Source organism: Lithobates pipiens, unplaced genomic scaffold (genome assembly GCF_037356315.1).
Source record: "Lithobates pipiens isolate NorthernLeopardFrog02 unplaced genomic scaffold, aLitPip1_a1.2 Scaffold_22, whole genome shotgun sequence".
Classification (NCBI taxonomy): domain Eukaryota; kingdom Metazoa; phylum Chordata; class Amphibia; order Anura; family Ranidae; genus Lithobates; species Lithobates pipiens.
Window position 1 is genome coordinate 88,635,270 of NW_027507784.1, and position 23,073 is coordinate 88,658,342.

Here is a 23,073-nt window from a genome sequence, read left to right on the forward strand (position 1 = left end):
GCAGGGGGACCGTGCCGTGGGTGGGGGGGCTGAGTGCGGGGGTGACCATGCCATGGGTGGGGGGGCTGAGTGCGAGGGTGACCGTGCCGTGGAGGGGCTGAGTGACCGTGCCGTGGGTGGGGGGGTTGAGTACGGGGCTTACTGTGCTGTGGATGGACTGAGTGCAGAGGGGCTGTGCCGTGAGTGGGGGGGGGGCTGAATGTAGGGGGACATTGCCGTGGAGGGGCTGAGTGCAGGGGGACCTTGCTGTGGGGGACTGAGTGCAGGGGGACCAGACCGTGGGGGGGGGCAGAGTGCCGAGCTTACCATGCGGTGGAGGGGCTGAGTGCAGGGGGAATGTACCGCAGTTGGGGGGCTGAGTGTGGTGCTTAACGTGCCGTGGAGGGGCTGAGTGCGGGGGGACTGTGCCGTGGAGGGGCTGAGTGTGGGGGGACCGCGCCGCGGGGAAGCAGAGTGTGGGGGGACTATGTCGTGGACGGGCTGAGTGCAGGGGGTCCGTGCCATTGGGGGCTAAGTAAACCCAAACACATATGAATTACATGGGTTCTGAGGCTGATTTAATGCAGAAAAGGCACCAAATGTGTTTAATTACCACCTTAATCAGCCACAGAACCTGTGTAATTAATATGTGTTCAGGTTTAATGGGACGAGGTGGCCTAGCTACACCTGATCTTAGCCAAAAGGCCAAGAAGCCATACCAGATGACAAAATTATTCTGGTAGCCATCACAAACCATTTGAAAAATCATGACGGAATAATTCCATCGGGAAGGGGTTAATGATCATTCACAGTGGTTTATATTAGATTTTTTTTTATTTCTACGGTTAAATAAGCTGATTCATTGCAAAGCCCTGGCTCAGCAAACGAGAACAAAAACAAAGTGGCTCGGACGGACAACAGTATCTGGCTGCAGACTGGAGCTCCACTTTTGACAGGAAGTGCAGATGTGACAGGAAACATGTGCCCTTCACTTGTGTCTATTGGTTGTTTGTTATATTAAAGTTGATTGAAAACAAAAAAAAAAAACTTTACGTGGAGGCCACCTGTTTCCTGCCGAGAGTGGAGCTCCAGTCTGAAGCCTTTTGAAGATAATGGTAAACAAACATGACAAATAGAGAGGGGTGCATCTCCCTAACGGGGGGGCACAGACGGCAATAAAAATTGAAAGGGGTGCTAATCCATCTCCCCTTTATCCAAAACTAAAAAAAAATTGCTATAATACTCAATGTCTTCAAGTAGAAGTAAATTGAAAATTGAAAAACATGACTGGTGGGAAATACAGAGTGTGGGTTAGCAACCAGTAGATCTATGCCAGGTGACTGGTAGATCGCGCTCTGGGCTTGCTGACCCGCCATTCCAGAGCATCAAACGGAGTGCAATGCAGAGGGACTACTTTTAAATTTGGAGATGTAGTAGGGAGCAGGAGCCACATTAGTGGTTGTTTCCTCTGTAGTGCCGGTGTTCTGTCCAAAAATGTCTGCCTATCAGATAGTGTCCGCCTTGTACTGCCCAGGCGCAGCGCTTGCGCAGTACGGAGCACAAGGAGATTCGGAAAATCTCCCAAGATGAATGGCGCCTGCGCCGTGAGTCCAGGTACAAGCCCCCATCATCCAAGTGGACGTAGGGCTGCACATAGTTAGAGCGCCCCTCGCCATGCTCCGGGCACGGCCTCACGTCGCTCGGGCTCTTTTTTTTATTCTAACTCTATGTCCACTTGGATGGTGGACTCACGGCGCAGGCGCCATTCCTCTTCGGATATTTTCGGAATCTGCTTGCTTGCGCAGTACACAGCGGACACTATCCGACGGGGGACAATATTTGACAGGACACCGGCTCCGGTCCCATGCGGAGTGATACCAACTGCACTCCACCTCTTATCCCGTCTCCCGAGTGGTGCCAGCGGCAGGGAAGAAAAGATCTTTTGGTCAGTGAAGCAATACACCAGGCATTATTATTATTATTATTATTATTATTATTATTATTATGTGTGCGATTAAGAATGAGCTCTGGCATGTTCGCACAGCTCACGTGCAGAGCCCGCCAGGAAGTCGGCACTGTGCTAATCACAGGCAGTGAGACATTTCCCCATCTTTGCAGCCGCACATCGGGCAATGTCTCACTGCCTGTGATCAGCGCAGTGCTGACTTCCTGGAGGGCTCTGCAAGTGGGCTGTGCGAACACGCCGGAGCTCATCCTTATGTGTGATGTGAGTATATTATATACAATGTATGTGTATCCTGGGTGATGTGTATACAATGTATCGCATGGGGGTGGAAGGGTAACAAATGTATCAGAGGGCTTAAGGTTCCATGCACACCGAAGCTCAAAAAAGCTTTTTCTGGACGCCAGATTGCTGGCAGAAAATGCTGGTTGAAAAACGTGCTTTTAACAGCGTTTTGTACTAGCGTTTATGGGTGTTTTCAATAAAAATACATAGAGGACACTCCAAAAATCCCACAATGCATTCCAAACTCCCATAATGCATTGAAAAAATAGAATGCCGAACACTAACGTGTGTTTATGAGCGTTTATAAGCATTTATGAGCGTTTATCGGTGTTTGACGTTTTTTGGCGGTGAAAAACAGCACTTTGATAGCGAATTTTTGGCGTTCAGGAAAAAGCCCGTAAACTCCACTGTTCATTAAAGCTAAAAAACGTCCATGTGTGCATGGACACATAGGCTAACATAGAGTGGAATTTATGGGCTTTTAAAAAAAAAACGCCCAAACTCCAATAAACTGCAGTTTATGAGCTCCAGTGTGCATGGAGCCTAATTGTCTGATTTCCCCTCCTATCTAAAATATATATAATATTTTAGAGCTAAAACGAGAATCACAATTTTTTTTTTTTTTTTTTGCTTAGAATAAAGATCACGATTCTTGTGGTGTAACATCTTTCACATTATACAAAAAAAAAATTGGGCTTCACTTACATTTGCAGTTGGGGGGGTAGTAAAACCCCATAGTTATGATGGGGTTTTTATCACTGCCGTCCCAATCGCATCCCCCTTTAGCTGCCCTGGCCAGGGGTGTAGACATGGCACAGCAGGAGTTGTATGTCATGGTTGGTGGGTGTAGCACCTGACAAGCTTGAGCCATTCAAGTAAATGAGACCGCTCTGCAAGTGCGCTGCAACCTTGTGCAGTACAGCAAACAAGCAGACTGCGTTGTCCACAGCCAAATAGGGAAGTAAAAGCAAATGGCTGCAAATTAAGGGAATCCTTTGGGGACCCCCCAGGTCACCAGAACTGGTGTCCCTATTGGAAGATTTCTTCTCTATTCCTTTTGTGTATAGTTGCAGTGTCTGCTTCACTTTTTGCCTACAGTTGCTTAAAGTTTGTCTACCCTAAAGTGGTGGTGCGTTTTTTTGGAGATGCAGGAAAGATACAATACCTGACCAATTCTTCCGTCTCTTAGGGAATTCACTTTATGTGAATTCCTGACTCTGTACACCTGTGGTGGTCCAGACTTTTTTTTTTATGCTATTTATTTTATATTATATAAATATAATATGCTAAGAATCACAACATTCTTTAGCAGTGGAACTTGCAACAATGTATCCTTTAGAGCAAAGGAATACAGTTTGGTGTGAAAATTGGGAAAGTTTAACCACTTAAATACTAAACCTTTTTCTGACGTTTGTTGGTTTCAAGTTAAAACTGTTATTTTTCTTGCTAGAAAATTACTTGGAACCTCCAAACATTATATATATTTGTAGAGACCCTACAGAATAAAATGGTGGTTGTTGAAATATTTTATGTCACACTGTATTTGCGCAGCAGTTGTTCAAATACAATTATTTTTTCGGAAAAAATATTACAATTAAATGAATTTAAAAGAAAACTGACCAGTAAAGTGTTTTTTTTTTTTTGTTTTTTTTTTACAATGTGAAAGATTTTACGCAGAGAGAATCGTGATCTTTTTATTCTAAGCAAAAAATCATAATTCTCATTTTGGCCTGAATCGGGCAGCTCTAGTCTGAGGGATGCCTAGCCCTCCAACCCACAGGGGCCCTAAACACCATAGGAGCCCCAAATCCAAGGAATCGAATGACACAGGCCACACCCCAAATTGTCCCAAAGATTACATTGGACACACCACTGCAATGTAGTACACCCTAAGTAACACAATGGCACTCATTGGAACTCATGGGGTATGACTTTTCATGTGACTTTGCAGTCTTAATTCGCAAAAAAAGTCACACAAGTGTTAATACTATATACACTATCACTGTACTAATGACATTGGCTAGAAAGGGGTTAACATCAGGGGCTTAAAATGTCTGCCTAACTGTGTGTAATACTGTATATAGTGACAACCTTTTGTACCAAAAACTTTTTTGTAAAAAATTAGGCCTATTTTCATGTGCCTAAGTTTCGAGGACAACTCACACAAAACCGTATTTGTTCTAGGATAATAGGATTAACATCCTGCAGAGAAATAACAATACCCCATAATAACAGTTTGTGGTATTTAGTGCGATGGAATCCGGACCCCTGACTGGGTATCTCCGCCAAGAAGCTGCTTCCCAAAGCTCTGGAACTCAAGATCAGTGAATCAGGCTATAGTTACCCCAAGAACTAGGCAACACCAGTTTTGGAGTAAACCAGAATAAGAACTCTTTATTTGAACAAGAATACAGAATATATACACCACAGGAGGACCCCCCCCCCCCCCCAACCCCCCATCATATTACCCCAACAATATAACCTGCATACAGGAATATAATTACAACAACCATCATATATTCAGAAGGTACAATACACATTAACCTCTTGCTGACCAGCCGCCAACGTAGTACTCTGGCAGGTCGGCACGATCCCGCAAGCCGCCATAGCTATACGTCTGCTCCTTTAAGTGGGATAGCAGGCACACACGAGCCCGCTGCACTGCAGGGGGTGCCGATTGGTCTCAAGGACCGCCGGCCCCACGAGAGGCAGAACAGGAACATTTGTGTGTGTAAACGCACAAATCCCTGTTCTGTTCTGTGAGGAGTGACAGATCGTGAGTTCCTAATAGCTAGGAACCATGATCTGTCATCCCCTCTAGTCAGTCCCCTCCCCCCACAGTTGGAACACAGTCAGGGAACATAGTTAACCCCTTGATCGCCCCCTAGTGTTAACCCCTTCCCTGCCAGTGACATTTATACAGTAATCAGTGCATTTTTATAGCACTGATCGCTGTATAATTGTCAAGTGTCCGATGTGTCCACCATAATGTTTTTTACTATAAAAAGCAGATCGCCGCCATTACTATAAAAAAAAAAAAAAATAGAAATTACATAAATATATCCCCTATTTTGTAGATGCTATAACTCTTGCACAAACCAATCAATATACGCTTATTGTGATTTTTATAACCAAAAATACGTAGAAGAATACATATTGGCCTAAACTGATGAATAAGGGCCGGTTCACACAGCGAGGCGCAGCGAGGCGCGGCGAGGCGTCTCCGACTTACCTCGCCGGGACCTGCGGGGAGCTCAGCGGCAACTTGCAGAGGACTTCTGTATAGAAGTCAATGCAAGTCGCCCCCGAAGTCGCCCCGAAGTAGTACAGGAACCTTTTTTCTGAGTCGGAGCGACTCGAGTCGCTCCTCTCAGAACGGTTCCATTGTACAGAACGGGGGCGACTTGCGGGGGCGAGGCGAGGCGAGCCGTGTCGCCTCGCCTCGCCTCGCTGTGTGAACCGGCCCTTAATGTGTGTTTGTTTTGTTTTGTTTTTGTTTATTTGGGTGATCTTTATTATAGCAAAATGTACAAGATATATATTTTTTTCAAAATTGTTGCTGGTTTTGTTTATAGCGCAAAAAATATCGCAGAGATGATCAAATACCACCAAAAGTGAGCTCTATTTGTGGGGAAAAAAAATACGTCAATTTTGTTTGGGTACCGTGTCACAGGACTACACAATTGTCAGTTAAAGCGGTGCAGTGCTGTATTGCAAAAAATGCTCTGGTCATTGAGCAGCCAAATCTTACGGGGCTGAAGTTGTTAACATAAGTATAAACCCAGAACACCTTCAGGCAATAGCAGGAGACCCCAGTAGCACGCTGTCCGGCTCATACATTGAACAAAAGCCAATGTAATCAGCTCTTTCAATTAACATGTATAGTTCAGAATCAAACAAACCAGGAATAGCCTTTATATAGTTCCTGGGAGATATTGTGGATAGATATTACTGTTCCATTTGAAGTAATCCAAACCACATTCTCAGTGTCACCCTGTGCCCCTAATAGACACAGGATGACTTGGACATAAGAGGGGCTTGGGGAGCTGAAACAAGGGTTTTCCAACCTCTCCAAGAGGAGCTGGGTTCCCCAGCCCCCCTCCCCAAAGTGACTTCCGTCACATTTAGGTTTTGTGAATTTAACATTTTGATAAAAATTGCTTGTGAGCTCAAATAACTCCTCCTTTAGTGTATGGACCTGTAGCACCAACGCCCAAAGGAGCTGCTGGTTCTTGTTGGGCTTACCGTTACCTCACCTGTACACTGTGTCCGTCTTAGGGGTCCCATTGTAGAGTGGATTAAAGAATATTAGCGCCGACACTTAGTCCTTTTTCCAAAGATTTATTTGAAAGATCATGAAGTTTTGCAATAGAGGGATGGAGGGTTAAGGGTGATTCAGGTGCCTTGTAATTGCTGGTTAGAGCAGGGGTCTCAAACTGGCGGCCCTCCTGTTGTTGCTAAACTACAAGTCCCATGAGGCATTGCAATGCTGACAGTTACAAGCATGACTCCCACAGGCAGAGGCGCATGATGGGACTTGTGGTTTCGCAACAGCTGGAGGGCCGCCAGTTTGAGACCTCTGGGTTAGAGGTATTGCCTCGATCAAGAGGACAAACGGCTTCCACAGGCTGGATCTGGCAACCACCAGCTAGGCCTCTGTCACTGACCTAGCAGCCGGTGAGATGCTCTAACAAAGTCTCTGACACAGACTTGTCAATTCAGTGGAATCGTTCTGCAATCCTCTGCCACAGGAAAGCACAACCAGCTGTCGCACAGTACCAGTTTCTTTTAGCCGATCCGGCGGTACTGTGTGATAGGTGACCCGGGATGTGTCCTCCAACTTCGTCTCCAGGCTCTTCCAGAGATACCAGCCTTGTTGCTTGGTCCTCTCCTGAAAAAGTCCTCCCCTGGATCCTCCAGTCGCTTGGCTTCTCCCTGCAGGCAAGACCGCACAGGACCACCTCTGGATTGGTAGGACCCAAGACTTTTGGGCCCACCCTTTCCATTGCAAAGCCTCGGGCCAGCCGGCCCCGAGACATGGAGAAAGGCAGCACACACCTCAGGCCAGGAGGGCCATGAGGTCGTGATAACGAATCCCAAAAATAAGGCGCCTATACCTTAAGTACCCTTACCCAGAATGCACAGTGGGTGAACTGCTCCCACCGGGCTATTTCTGAGTAAAAGGGGTACCCAATGCATTCAGCCTGTTGCATTTCCAACACTTACCGGTGGTGACAGCGACACCCATGGCCAAGTGGAAACTAGCACAACCCAGCTGAACTCGTACAGAAACCAGAACTTTGACCTAATTAGTCTGAGCCAAACTGCAGCTTCAGATAAACTTAAATCTACAAAAATAATAGTGTCTGTATTGAAAATACCGGCGCTACAGACCCTTCAATGGTTTAATACTGCATCTCTGACTATGTCAATAGAACATCAACGTCAGATTGAAGCAAGCTCCAGGGATTCAGTAAAACTTGCATATTAGAGAGTTAGCAGCAAAGAGTCGGGTTGTCACTGCTGAGTAATTTCTTCTATTCTGTGTCTGTCCCTCACCTCTGGCAGTTCACCTCTCGCTGGAACATGTCCAGTCTGTATGCCTCTGAGCAAGCTGGATCAGTGCTGACAAGTCATTCAGATCTCTCAAATCTTTTTACCTGCAGTGGTCTCCCCCTATTAATTTTATTATTATTAGATTTTATTTTTTTATTTACTATTTCTTTGATCCAAGCTTAAGGCCCTTTTCACACAGGCGGACCATTCAGGTCCGCCTGTCAGTTTTTTAGGTGGACCTGAACGGACGCTCCATGCAGGTCTATGGAGCAACGGATGTCACGGTGTCGAAGGTAACATGTCCGCTGAATCCAGACTGATGGAAACCCTATTTTCCATTCTTCTGGTGGATCGGATTGGATGAAAACTGACAGGTGGTCCATTTTCATCCAATTCCCCATAGAGGAGAGCGGAGATCTGAAAGGTCCGTCTCTGCACAGTGAGTGGAGACGGACCGGTCATCCACCGGCTCAGCGGGGATCAACAGAGCGATCCCCACTGAGCAAACGGAATCCACGGACAGCCCCGTGTGAAAGGGGCCTAATGGTAAAGTTCAGCCTAAAAGGGATATATTAGTTTTAGTTGGCAACTGGTGGTTTGAATCGCACTGCAGGTGCTAATACTTTCCAGGGGCTCTAATGGTGAGATTTACCTGCAGACGTTTGCATCTTAACCTGCTTTTCCAAAGCCTAATATTCAAAAGTTTTGCACAAAATATAACCACATCTATTCAGATTTGGACTACAGAATAAAACTGCGAGTCATCCTATCAATGGTTTTCACTGACATGCAATGTTCTTCAGCAAAAGCCTAATATTGAACACCATTGTAAGGGGCACTTTTTCAATGACCACTAATCTAAGAGAGCACTTTATTACTGACTTCCAATGTAAGAGGCACCTCTCTACTGATGACCATTGCAAAGGGTCCAGTCTTCCCTGACCAACAATGCAAGCTGTAGACATGTGCATGCATTTTCGTCTGAATCTCAGGTATTTTCATTCTAGTTTTGACAAACGATAATGAAAGCACAGAGTCTGAAAAACTAAAGATCTGACGTAAATAAATGCTTTATTTTCATTTTCGTTTTGATAGTTCATTACAGATAGGAGATTCGACACGACTCTGACAATAACAAATAACAATTTGTCTATTGAACTTGTATCATAATAGTCCATTCACACAGGGGCAACACTACTTCCAGCACAATTTTCGGAGGCAACTTGGACACGACTTGAGTGTGAATCACAGCGTGACTTACAACACGACTAATATTAAAAAAAGCATACCAGGCCCTTCTGGATATTTTTTTTTTGGGCGTGGGTTTCCCCTTAAAATTCATGCCAGACCCAAAGGGCCTGGTATGGATTTTGAGGGGGACCCCCACGCTTTTTTTTTTTTTTTTTCTTAATGCTAATGCTAACATGACCTGTGTGCAATGTAAATAGCCGTAAAAAAAAAAAAAAAAACCCATAGAAGACGTACAACATTAGCATCCTACTATAGCTTGTAGTCTAAATATTCAACCAGGAATGTAGGATTGCAGTATCATACAGTGAGTTTCGCTGCTCCGTTGAATCTTCTTTAAACATTCGACAGCCTTCAATGACAGATTCGACCTTAATTTATTTGGATTTTCAGACGAATGCAATTTTTTAACGAAAAACGAAATAAATAAAAACTAATTTCGGGAGTAACTAAATACATTTTATTTTTCGGACGAAAACAAAGTTACGAAACGAAATATTTTAGTCTGCACATGTCTAGCAAGCTGGCACTTCTGCACTGACCCTCAATGTAAGCAAGCCCTTTTCCATTGATCAACAATGAAGCAGACCCTTCTCCTCAGACCAACAATATATGTGGGCCCTTCCCCCCAATTATTATGTGCCCTCTATGGACCACCAATGCATCTGCAATATGCAAACTGCAACCTGCATAGGTGTGAATTGGGCCTAATAGCCAATTTTTCAACTTGCATATTAAGCATATGTTAATTGCCATGGAGGATGCAACCGTGATTTTATAGAATATATTCTATTTACTTTTTGTATACTTTACTACTTATGGAGTAAATGGGTGACTTTTTGACTTGTGGTTTCTGTAAAAAGGGGAACTTCACCCTGACGTGTGAAAAATGAAAGTCCGCAGCTTTATATACACTGTAGCTGCTGACTTCTAAGAAGCTTATTCTTATCACCCCAAGAAGTTCAGGTCTGTCTTCTACACAGCTGATTCTTCTTAGGACTCTGGATCTTCTGCGCCACCATCTTGACTTTGGAAGCCCTCTTTCAGTTCCTAATGACTCATAGCCTGCCCCTACTGTGCATACATGAAATGGTGAGACTGGTCCTGTAGCCTCCTGGGATCAGCAGTCAACGGCATCCTTGCCTAGGTGAGGAATGAGGGAGTGGGTATTGTAAAAAGACACTTGTCCCTTACACCCCCTCCCTCACAGTTGGCCCCTAAGGCCCATGTATGAGATGGTGGACTGCAGTGAGACTGGTCTGTATTATCCTGGAATGGGCAGGGGAGTCAAAGGTGACATTATCCTTGCCGAGGCAAGGAATGAAGAAGTGGGAGCAGGCACCATAAAAAAACACAATCGCATGCCCCCCCCCCCCCCCCCCCCCCCCGGGTCCTGTAGCCTTTTGGGATGGGAAGGGGGTCCAAGGTGACATTATTTTTGCTAAGTTGAGGAAGTGGGAACGGGTAAAAAAAAAACACAATTGCCCCTTAAGCTCCCCCTTCCCTAGTTCTGCAGCCTTCTGGGATGGGAAGGGGGGGGGGGGGGTGGGTGACATTATCCTTGCTGAGGAGTGAGGAAGTGGGAGCAGGTATCATCAAATCATCAAAAAGACACTTGCCCCTTACACTCCCCTCCAAAAAAAACAAACGATTTAGTCAAGGGCTGGGAGAAGGAAAATTGAGGGTACCTTTCATTTTTGAGTTGAGGTCTACTTTAATATGGGGTTGTCCATATCCTTTAGACCAGTGTCTTCCAACCAGTGTGCTGCGGCACCATGGTGCGTCCTTTGGGTTTCCTTCAGGGTACCACAATGAGTACGAGACCCAGTTTGCTCTGGATTAGAGATGGATGAGAGGACTCTGTGGTGCTGGAGAGACTCTGATAAAATGTGGGGGAACCCTGTGATGGGAGGGGGGCCCTCTAACTCTGATGAGGGGCCTCTGATATATAGGGGTGATTTTGATGTAATGGGGGTGATGTCTGACATGTAGGGGGACCTTTGATCCAATGGGGGTGAGGGTGCTTCTAATGTGAAGTTCATTTCATCAAGGTGATTGTGTGCATGGACCCAGGATGCATTTTAGACTGGGGTGCCTTGATTCTGCTTATTTTTAAAGAGGAAGTAAACCCTGATGAGTTTACTTCCTCTTTTTTTTCCCTGCAAAGGTAAAGCATAATGGACTACTATGCATCGCATAGTAGCCCATTATGTGTCACTTACCTGACACAGGAGCCAGCGAAGTCACCGCTGTCCCCTGTAGTCCGCCGCATCCATCTTGCTGGTGGCGTATCGCAGCTCCGCCGCTGTCATTCGGCGAAGCCGCGATGACGTCACTCCCGCGCATGCGCACGGGAGTCGACAAATGCGGCAGCTCCATTCTTGGAACTGCCGCGCTCAGTGCGCCTGCGCGCCGCTGTCTATGGCGCATGCGCCGTAGACAGCGGTGCCCGTTTTCGGGCAAATGTCTCCTAAACCATATAGGTTTAGGAGATATTGCTTGGACCTACAGGTAAGCCTTAATCTAGGCTTACCTGTAGGTCAAAGTGGTTTGTAAGGGTTTACAACCACTTTAACCACATAGTGGCCATACGCATTTAGGCGGGAGGTCCTTAAAGTCGAGCGGCTGCATATATGCGGCCATATGTAAAGAACTTGTCACGACGAGAGCATGTTCCCAGGATGGTAGCCATCGGGGATCGGTAAGCTGATGCATACATGCAATGAGGAGCTTTCCGATCATGTGACTGCCAATCACAGCAGTCCCATGAGACGAATGCCCGCCTCCTGGCTTTAAAAACTCCTTAAAGGGGTGAGAAGCGGTCATGGCGCGAAGGGGGTTAAAGGTTGCCATGACTAGAAAAAAAAAGTTGAGAAATTCTGCTTTGGGCTTTTGTACAGCTGCGTACACACGAGCGGATTGTATGGCCTACTTAGTCTGTCATACAATCCGACGGACAGTCCGTCATACTTTCGAATGAACGGACTTGACCACACACGGATGCACAAACAGTCCGTCGAAAGCTTGCGCGATGACGTGTACAGCACGTACGACGGGACTAGAAATAGGAAGTCCAATACACAGCAATGCAACCTTTCGCCGTGTAAATCCTTTCTGAGCATGCGCCATTCTTAGTCCGTCGAACTAGCCTACTGACGAGCGGATTGTCCACTGAAACTAAAGTATGACGGACAATATTTCGAAAAATCCGAAATACTTAGTACGCCAGACTGCACGCTGAAAAAGTCCGCTGAAGCCCACACACGAGCGGACTGTCCGCTGAAATGTTTCGGCGGACTAAGTTGGACAGACAGTCCGCCCGTGTGTACGCGGCTTACCCGATATATAAAATCCCAAAACCTGGCAGATCCCATTGGAACAATAGATTGGGTAAATTTCTTCCAATGGGGACACCTCACCAGTGACAACGGTCATGGGTGACATTTCCCCTAACTTTGACTCCCTTCCTGACAAAAAGATTTTTGCCTGGAGTTCAACTCCTTTAGGTTTCTCATTCATAATATCCAGCCGTTAGGCTAAGAGCCTTTAAAGCAAAAGGCTCAGTCTTGTCCTACAGCCCGGGTGTAATAATGAGTCGTCTTTCCTAAACTGGGCCGTCTACAGCAGCTTATAAAGAGAAGTTATTCAGGTTTGCACAACTTGAAGATTTCAGAAGATGCCAAAGAAAATATTGTTGAAACTGGGGGAGGGGAAGTCTGTGCAAGAGTGACTGCGGCTTGTGTTTCCTGCGTGCAATACCTGAATGGTACTGGGTTGGGCTAAAATGACTTTTCATGGCATCAATGGGAAAACTCCCATACCTGGCCTGAATTTTATTTACGTATATACTGAGCGCACAGGTGAGGAATACCTTTCCCTGAAAAACAAAAACCATCCCCCGACCTTCCAAAGACATTCGGAACTATTCTGCTGCCGGTAACTGCTTCAGCCGTTCATTTTTCTTACAGCAAACTTTTTTTTTTTTTTTTTTTTTTTTTCCTTTTTGAGATAAAGGTTTTACATGAATAATTAAAAGCTGATCGTTATAAGCACCCCTGTCAGTGGTAAATGGTTTGCCTTGTCCCTGTAAACTGATACCTTCTGCAGGAGAGCTTGTTGTTTTCAAAAACAAAGTACTTACTGACCAGATCATCAAATGAAAATTGATGGGGAAAAAAACCCTAAAAAATAAAACTAATGCAGCCATCGCATCTAAAAACTGATCAGCTGCAACAGAATGTTTGTTTGCTTTTGGGTTTAACCCTTTCCCGCAGGTGCTATAGCTTTAGTCCCTGGACGTCCTCCTGTGCTTGCGCTGCCCATGCGTCGGCTCAGGTGATCGCAGATTGGAGTAAGGCTGGATTCACACCTATGCATTTTTAGCGCATTTTGCAGATTAGCACAACAGAACGTGTTCCATAGGAAACTATGTTAAATGGACTGTAGTACAAATCTGCAAAATGCAAAAAGCTCTAAAAATGCCATAGGTGTGAATCCAGCCTAAAGGGCCAATCACAGTGGCCCTTTACCATGTGATCAGCTGTCAGCCAATGACAGCTGATCACGCAATGTAAACAGAAGCTGGTTATCCTCTTTGTTTTTCTCACGCTGTCAAAAAGAGGAAAGTTGGCTGCTGTAAAAGGGACATCGGCCCCGAAATTGCCGACCAGTACTGCTAATCGGTGCCCACCAGTGATGGTAATCTGATGGTAATCTGTGCCTATCAGTACAGGAAAAAAGTTACCTGTTTGCAAACTTTTATAACAAACTATGAACATTTTTTTTTTTTTCTCAGACTTTTTGGTCTTTTATCGTTTAGCAAAAAAAAAAAAAAACCCCATTGGCGATTAAGTACCACCAAAAGAAAGCTCTATTTGTGTGAAACATATATGATAAAAATTTCAATGGGTATACTGATTTTAACCATTTGCCGACCCACTCACATTTTTACTGTGAGCGGCGGCAGCTGCAGGCTTCTTACCCCGACTTGTTGTTGGTGGCGGAGGTGGGTCAGCCACACCTCTTGACTTTTGACCTCTGGGGGAGGTCCCTATTTCAATCCCTGAGTCCTAACCATGTTCTTCAAGGGGAAACCCTAACCCTGCAACTTTCATGTGATTGCTATTACTATTGTAATGCTGTGATTGACATACAGTTTTCACGTGGTACCTGGGCCAATCACAGGACCCTGTAGCATATGATTAGCTGTAGCCAACCACAGAGCACAAGCTGTGATGAATGAAAGCCATTCATGACAGCTATAGTAGTGTAAAACAAAAAAAGCCCCTGATCATCATCCATCCTCCCAGAGTTGTACAGTGTCACTGAGTATGGAAAAAAAACAAAAAAAAAAAAGTGTTTGAAAAATTGAATAATCTCTCACTAGTCAATATCCCTGATCACCGCCACACCAGTCATAAAATGATGCTCTACTGCACTGGTGACAGTATGTGTAAAAAAAATAAAAATAAATAATTAAAAAAAAAAATTTAAAATTGCAAACACCCCCAAATTTAGTTTAACCAATTAAGCCCCAGACCATTTTCCAGCTAAAGGACCAAGCCTTTTTACGATTCGGCACTGCGTCGCTTTAACTGACAGTTGCGCGGTCGGGCAATGTGCCTCCGAAACAAAATTGACGTCCTTTTTTTTTTTCTCACAAATGGAGCTTTCTTTTGGTGGTATTTGATCACCTCTGCGGTCCGCGGCGCAGGACGTCATATCTTCTTCTTTGGTGAGCCACACCCACCCCCCAATGTCTTCTGGGACCTATGACCTATGTGTGTCCCAGAAGACAGCGGGCCATTCGCAAAGCGCCACTCGTCTTGCGCATGCGCGGTAGGAAATGGCCAGTGAAGCTGCCCGTTTCCCTTAATTAGAATGGTGGTGCCTGCCCCCAATCTGATGGACTGATTGGCCTCGGTGGGGGGGGGTTTAGCTGACATCACGGCTCCCTGGACAGGTAGGAGTCCATATTAAAAGTCGGCAGCTACAGTGTAAAATAAAAATACATTTGCAGGTGGAACACCGCTTTAACTGCTTGCAGGCCAGCCGCCGCAGTTTTACTGTGGCAGGTTGGCTCCGCTGTGCGAAATCGTATTAATGTATGTGATCTCGTGAGGCTTGCATAGCAGTCGCGCGTGCCCGCCGCAAGCTCTGTGAGTTCGACCGCGGGTCCCGTGTATTCTACGTCCGTGGGGATACCCGCGATCGTCTTGTGGAGAGGAAGTACGGGGGGATTCCAATGTAAACAAGCATCTCCCCGTTCTGCCTAGTGACAGTCACTGATCTCTGCTCCCTGTAATCGGGAGCGGTGATCAGTGTTGTTACACATAGCCCCCCCCCCCCCCCCCCCATAGTTAGAATCACTCCCTAGGACACACTTAACGCGCCACCTAGTGGTTAACCCCTTCACTGCCAGTCACATTTACACAGTAATCAATGCATTTTTAATCGCCCTGATCACTGTATAAATGTGAATGGTCCCAAAATACCGCCAAGTGTCCGATGTGTCCGCCATAATGTCGCTGTCACAAGAATCGCTGATTGCGGATTAATAAGAATGCCATAAAACTATCCCCTATTGATCACTAGCCTAGTCTCGAAATACCAACCTAATCGCCCACTTCATTCCTCCCAGGACCTCCTGCTCTCTAGCTCCCTCATCACCTCCTCCCATATCCACCTACAGGACTTCTACTGAGCCTCGCCCATCCTCTGGAACTCACTACCCCAATCTGTCAGACTGTCTCCAAATGTATCCACTTTTAGGCGATCCCTGAAAACTTTCCTCTTCAGAGAAGCCTATCCTGCCTCCATCAAACAACTTCACTATTCTCTCCATTAGCTCATTCCCCACAGCTATTACCCTTTTGTATAACTTGACCCTCCCTCCTAGATTGTAAGCTCTAATGAGCAGAGCCCTCTGATTCCCCTTGTCTTGAATTGTATTGTATTGCATTGTACTGTCTACCCCAATGTTGTAAAGCGCTGCGTAAACTGTCGGTGCTATATAAATCCAGTATAATAATAATAATATTGTCGACGCTATAACTCTTGCGCAAATCAATTAATAAATGCTTATTGTGGTTTTTTTTTACCAAAGATATGTAGAAGAATACGTAGGCTTAAACTGAGGGGGGGGGGAGTGTTTATATACTTTTTTGGGGTTATTTTTTATTATAGCAAAATGTAAATAATGCTTTTTTTTATTATTTTTTGGCTCTATTTTTGTTTATAGCGCAAAAAATATAAACCGCAGAGGTGATCAAATGCCACCAAAAGAAAGCTCGATTTGTGGGGGAAAAAGAACGTCAATTTTGTTTGAGAGTCACGTCGCATGACCGCGCAATTGTCAGTTAAAGTGACGTAGCACCGAATCGCAAAAGGTGCTCTGGTCATTGACCAGCAAAATGCTCCGGGGCTGAAGTGGTTAAAGAAACCAATTTAAAAAAATAAATAAAAAAGAAAAATACATGAAATAGGGAAACATTGTAAATGTTTTCATGTGTAACTGGCTACATTTTTTTTTTTTTTTTTTTTTTTTTAGGGATTAATATAAATGCCCATCATATATCATATCGCTTATCATTTTCTGCATCCTCTGTCCTCTTCAGATCATATTTTATATGCAGAAAACTCTCTCTGGATCACAGGTACTCTTCAATCTCACCTGTCATTGCCCCGCCCCCTGTCTCCACGGCCCCTCCCCTTTTTATCGAGGCTGCTAATCCTATGCACGAGGGGGGCGTGGCATATGCTCCTCCCTCCCCCCACCCAAGGCCAGGATAAGCCCGCAGAGCCCGCGCCATAGACGAGTAGGGGGGCGTGACAGCAGCTCCACTTCCGAGGCGTGCCCTGCCGCAGTCGGCCCCGCCCCCCTTGATATGACAGCTTGCTGCGCAGTCTGCAGCTCACTTCTCACAGAGATCCGTCACACAGGCTCCGGTGAGAACCGACCCCATCCACTGCCGATCCTACACCGACACCGGACACTTCCGACATCATGGTGAGTCCTCGCTCCCGCCGCAACATGGACCTGCCCTTTAAATTAAAAATAGAAAAAAAAAAATGTAATTCTTCGTTTTCTGCTGGATCGGGCGGGTTTGCAGTCTGTAGCAATGCGTGTTGGGGGGACTACAAATCCCAGCAGTGGGGGGACTTTTAGCTGATAGATCATATATTGCATTGTCATCTCAGCGTGGTGGGGGGATGGGAGGGGGGTGTGGTGGGGGATGGGGAGAGGGGTGGCAGATCTCGGCACTCTCCACCAGGGGGACAGACCTGCCTGGTGAAATGTTTTTGTTGCAGGGAGTGTCAGTGACGTCATAATCTGTCATCACATTCCTCCAATGCTGCATGCAAGACCCCATTTTATTTATTTTTTTCTCTCATCCATTATCCTGGTCATACACCATACAATCCGATTTTTGTACGACCGTCTTCACTTCCCTGGGAAGGTTTTCCTACCCTTCATGACCAGGGCATTAAAAAAAAAAAAAAATGTAAAGATACGGCGCTGCGTTGATTTTACTGACAATTGCGCAGTCATCCGCAGTACCCAAATAAAATTTGATGCCCACGCCCCCCCCCCCCCCCCCACAAATAGAGCTTTCTTTTGGGGGCATTTGCTCCCCTCTGCGGTTTTTATTTTTTGCGCTATAAGAAAAAAAATACTGAAAATTTGAAAAAAAACAAATCCAATATTTTTTTTACTTTCTGCTATAAAACCTTTCCAATGGATACAATATAAAAAAAAAAAATCTAATTTCATCAATTTAGGTCAATATGCATTCTGCTAAATTTTCCTTATTATTTTTACTTAATTTAAAAAAAAAAAAAAAAAAAAGGGAGGGGTGGGGGGAAATGTAGCAGAATACATTCACCTATTATGCAACTTGTGTTTTTTTTTTTTTTTTTTTTTTTTTTTTTTTTTTTTTTTGTGTCTAAAAATAACGAGCTACGTAGTAGAAGTGGGGGGGGGGGATCCATAAATCTATGCCAAAGTGTGCAGACATGGTTACATAGTAGGTGAGGTTGAAAAAAAGACACAAGTCCATCAAGTCAAACCTATGTGTGTGATTATGTGTCTCTAATACATTGTATATCCCTGTATGTTGCGGTCATTCCATTCAGGTGCTTATCTAATAGTTTATTGAAACGATTGCAGTGTATATTGATTATTTATTTTTATTTTTTTTGCGTACAAAACTATGGGATATTTTTTATTTTTGCTAGTAATGGCGGAGATCTGTGACTTTTTTCTTATAACGGGACTGCGATATTGCGGTGAATATTCAGACACTGATGCTTTTGGACCTGTGACTCTATTACAGTGATCAATGCCAAAAAAATGCACTGTCACTGTACTAATGACTGGCTGGGAAGGGGTTAAAGTGGTTGTAAAGCCTTAAAGAGGAAGAAGGAAGGTTTTTATTATTATTTAAATTATTTTTTATTTTTTTTAAATGCCCTGCAGGACAAAGGCATAATGAGCTAGTTTGCATAGCATACTAGCTCATTATGAATTGCTTACCTGAGATTGAAGCGACCCTCGTTCACCTCCTCCTCCGCTGACATGTCGACTCGGCGTGTCTTTCTGGGTATCGCGTCTCCGGTGCTGTGACTGGCTCGGAGCAGCGGCGATGATGTCACTCCCACACTGGTGCCGCCACTAACCGCATGATCGCCATTAGAAACGGCACGCTCAGTGCGCATGCGGCGTAGACATCGGTGCCCCTATTTCTGCAAATATCTCTTAAACCTTTTAAAATGGTTGTGATGGGTTTACAAGCATGTTAAGGTGTAAAACCTTCTGTTCTACAGTCCCCAAACCCCCTTTCTTACCATCCAATCCAGTGATGTGCTCCAATGACACTGGCAGGGAGGGGGTTAATACCGGGGGGGGCAGTCAAAGAGTTAACTGTGTGCCTAGTTTGTGTTCTGTGGGAGGAGCTTTTACTGGGGAATCGATGGGATTTGTTCCCTGCTTTGCAGAGACACAAACGCCATCACGCCATCCCTTCCCTCCTTCTTCTTTTTTTTTTTTTTTTTTTTTTTTTTTTTTTTTACATAGGCAGATTGCCGTTCTGTCTCTGCAGGTGCCGGAGGACTTCGAGTAGCACACACCCACACCGATCGGCTTCCACTGTGTGCAATCAGTTGGTTCGCATTGGCACAGGTGCCGCCTTGTTGCAGTAGAACTGCTATAAGGAGGATGGTGACTTCAATGTTACCATAGTAAAGCAAAAGAATGTCGCCAGCACGCCAAGGATCTCCAGAGTTGGCTCAAAGCTTTAACCGCTGAAGGAGCACCCCACGTACATTAAGAGCCCTTTCACACTGAGCCGCCTAGGGCGTCAGCGGTAAAGCTCCGCTATTTTTAGCGCCACTTTACAGTCATTTTAGCTGCGCTATTTGGCGTTCAAAAAGGGGTTCCATTCGCCCTCAAACCGCCACCGGAGCGGCATCGCAGCGCTGCCCCATTGATTTCAGTGGGGAGGAGCGGTGAGTTCACCGCTCCAAAGAAGCTGCTGGCAGGACTTTTTGTGACGCCCTGCAAGCGCAGCGCCCCAGTCTGGAGTGAATAGAGCTGCTTTTTTCAGGCGCTATTTTTAGCACTGAAGTGCCTGAAAAAACGGCCGCAGTGTGCAAGGAGTCTTACTGCGTCAGGGCGGGCCTTGAGCGAAAAAAATCACGTACCTGTACGCAATGTCCTCTTCCCGATCTGGGGAGGGGGTGTGTGTGCGCGCCACTGGAGACCCGCTCAGCTAGTCGGCCGGTCCGGTGTACCAGATGTCCGCCAGGAACCCAACGATCGTTCAGGGAGGCAGAATGGCGATCTTCCTACGTAAACCAGGCAGACCGCTGTTCTGTCAGAGGAGGAAAATGGAGATCTTGTGTTTCTTCTGTTTTGCGGCAGGTTTGTCACCTGACTGCATAGGGCAGCCGCATTCACAGATTTGGGCATATTTTCTGCAATTCAAAAAAAAAAAAAAACCCAGGTGTGGATGACGATAAATCGCACAACGCAAATTTCAGTTGCCATTCATCTAGATGAATGGCACCTAAAACTAAAAACGCGGTGCAGTTCTGCCACGATTGTCGCACAATTAATTGCGCCAAACCACATCGCATGAAGCAGTCAAGCAAAAGAAGCTCCTAAACTTAGGATTTTTTTTGGGGGCGACAAGCTTCATGCGGTGTGGTTTGCGGAAATTTATGGTGGGGCGATCGCAGCAAAACCGCACCGCGTTTTTTTAGGTATGCTTTAAATGAATGGCAGCTCAAATGTACGTTGTGTGATTTTTGTCACTCTATCTGGGAGTTTTGAAATGGCTTGCAGAATCGCAGCAAAACTGCCTGCGATTCGAAAACGCCTGCATGTGACAATGCGCCAAAGTAGCATGCGTACCCTTTTTTTGTTTGGCACTAAGCCAAGTGTTTTTTTTTTTTTTTTTTTTTTTTTTGGCGCAACAAAACTGCTACCTGCATTTGGGGTGGAATTGAGAAAAAAAGCATGATGTGCGTTTTGCTGTGGCTCGTTTATTTAGTAATTTTTTTTCGCATATGTTCTGGAAACGCAAGCAGGATTGCACATTTCTGCCCGCTATCTGGGAACGCTGTGAATGTGGCCTTAGTGTTACCAAAGCTCTGTAGTTTGTCCCTGTATGCAAATAAAAAAAATAACATTTACTAGTTCCTACTGAAACAATGTATTCAAATTGTATCCAATCAGGCAAAGCCCTTCAACTATAGTTTATAGATGGATAGATATACATACATGCGCCACTACCACAAGAAATATTGTATTCTGCTAGGTGTGTGGTTGGTTCACACTGGGGCATCTGAGATCGCATGCGATTCGCACCCGTACTGCAAGTGGCGATCGCATGCGAGTTCAGTCATACAGTTGTACGGCTGATGTCTCATTGGATTCACACAGAAGATAATGTAGGGACTTGTTTTTCTCTGCACTAGAATTGTATCGCAGGTGTGTTCTCACCTTTTGCGATCCGATTCCTGTACGTGTTTTCACTGCAATCTTTGAACTAAGCAGGAGTTGTCATTAATGTTAATGAAACCCGCAGCGGTTCACAGAAGACAGTATGAGCTGCCTGTGGGAGGAATGCGATGCAGGAACCAGTGCTGTAATCGTGCTGATTCCTGCATCGCACATGTAATGCCAGGGTAAGACATCCACACATGATCGTGGGCAGGATCAATTCGATTCCCCCTTGCCAATTCAAATTGCTGCAAATGGCTTACTTCTAGCGGCACCCCAATCACGCTGCAATTTTGACACGATTGTCATGCGACAATTGACACTTGTCGCTTTAAAAAGGAACATGAGCTTCTGTTGGGCCACAGCTTCGCGCGTTGCCACGATTGCCATGTGATTTACCATGTAACAATCGTGGCAAAATTGCAGCGTAATTGGGGTGCCATTAGAAGAAATCGCATGGCAAAGGCATCCCAGGTTTTGTTTTGCAGCCATTTGACATCATCGCAGGACTGGATCACGCTATTTATTATTATTTATTATTATTTTTATTTTTTTCCAAGCCTCTGGAAAATGTACCCCCCTTCATGACCAGGCCTTTTTGTATTTATTTTATTTTTATTTATTTTTTGGGCACTGCGTCGCTAACAATTGTGCGGTCGTGCAATGCTGTACACGAACTTTAGATCTTCTTCTTCCCCCTAGAAATGGCTTGCTTTCTTGATTAATTTAGGCCAATATGTATTCTGCTACATATTTTTGGTTAAAAAAAAAAATCCCAAGAATCGTATATTTGTGTAAAAGTTATTGCGTCTACGTACTATGGGATATGTGTGTGTGTATATATATATATATATATATATTAGTATTTTATACTAGTAATGATGGCAATCAACAACTTGTAGCAGGACTGCAATAGTATGGTGGGCAATCTGACACTTTGTGGGAACCAGTGACTCTAATACAGTGATAGTGCATATTTTTAGCACCAGTCACTGTACTAATGAGACTGGCATACTTGCCCCTATATGCAAATAAAACATTTTACTAGTTCCGGAGTCCCGTTGTCGTCTTACAGGTGAAGCTTCCCTTGCCCTGCTCTGACACTTCCATCACTGTACTGGGGTCTGGTGCATTTGTTTAATGCGTTTTTTTTTTATTGCGGCCCAGTGCAGGGAAAATGCAGCATGTTCTACTTTTCTGGAACTGACCGCACTAGGGTGAATTGCACGGACCCGTCGGGGACCCACACATGCACCATGTATATGCAGACATGCCAGGCGGATCTGCAAAAAAGCTGAGATCAGCAGTGTGCCTGCACATGCGTTTTCTGGTGCAATTCCTCCTGGGATGTGTGATAGACCAGTGTTTCTCAACTCCAGTCCTCAAGGCACCCCAACAGGTCATGTTTTCAGGCTTGCCATTCATTTTGCACAGGTGATTTGATCAGTTTCACTGCCTTAGTCATTACCACAGCCGTTTCATCTGAGGGAAATCCTGAAAACATGACCTGTTGGGGCGCCTTGAGTACTGGAGTTGAGAAACACTGATCTAGACATCCCAGAGGGCAGACGCATCGCCCTCATCTAGGCAAGGATTGTGGAGGTTGCTGCTGGCAGAACGGCTCTCTTGTGCTGGATCACATATCTCTAGTACATGATCCAGCTCTTCCAGGTAGGGGACGCTGTGGCTGTGCTATGATTAGGTGCAGCACAGGTCGATCAGCGGGTGCCAGTCAATGATTGACCTCCTGGCACCAGCCAGGATGACAGGGCAGAGCTCTGTGAATACAAACACAGAGCTCAGTCCTGTCAGTGTGGATGTACCGGACTTTTGTTTCCCTGCAAGGCACATCCCATAGTAAAAACGGCACACCGTGAATGCACCAAGCGCTGCTTCACACTCAAGATCCATTGCCAGGTGCATTTCTGCATGTGTGTGTGTATATGTATGTATGTACGCACGCACACACATACACCTCTATCTCTCATACACATTTTCGCAATTTTGAAGCGTCACATGTTGGGTATCAATATACTTG

The 23,073-nt window shown here is 45.3% G+C and overlaps 1 protein-coding gene across 2 annotated transcripts in view; it reads left to right on the forward strand.

Moving 5' to 3' along the window:
- The first annotated feature begins 1,075 nt into the window (after positions 1-1,075).
- LOC143923908 (tubulin alpha chain) overlaps positions 1,076-23,073 on the forward strand; it is a 44,354-nt gene continuing 22,356 nt past the window's right edge. The window contains exon 1 of one of the 2 annotated variants that reach the window (XM_077447855.1): positions 1,076-1,094. In XM_077447855.1, coding sequence (XP_077303981.1) covers positions 1,092-1,094 — 3 coding nt within the window. In that variant the 5' untranslated portion in view covers positions 1,076-1,091. Of the gene's footprint in view, positions 1,095-16,881; positions 17,040-23,073 lie in introns of those variants that run through there. The other variant, XM_077447854.1, reaches the window with a different exon arrangement.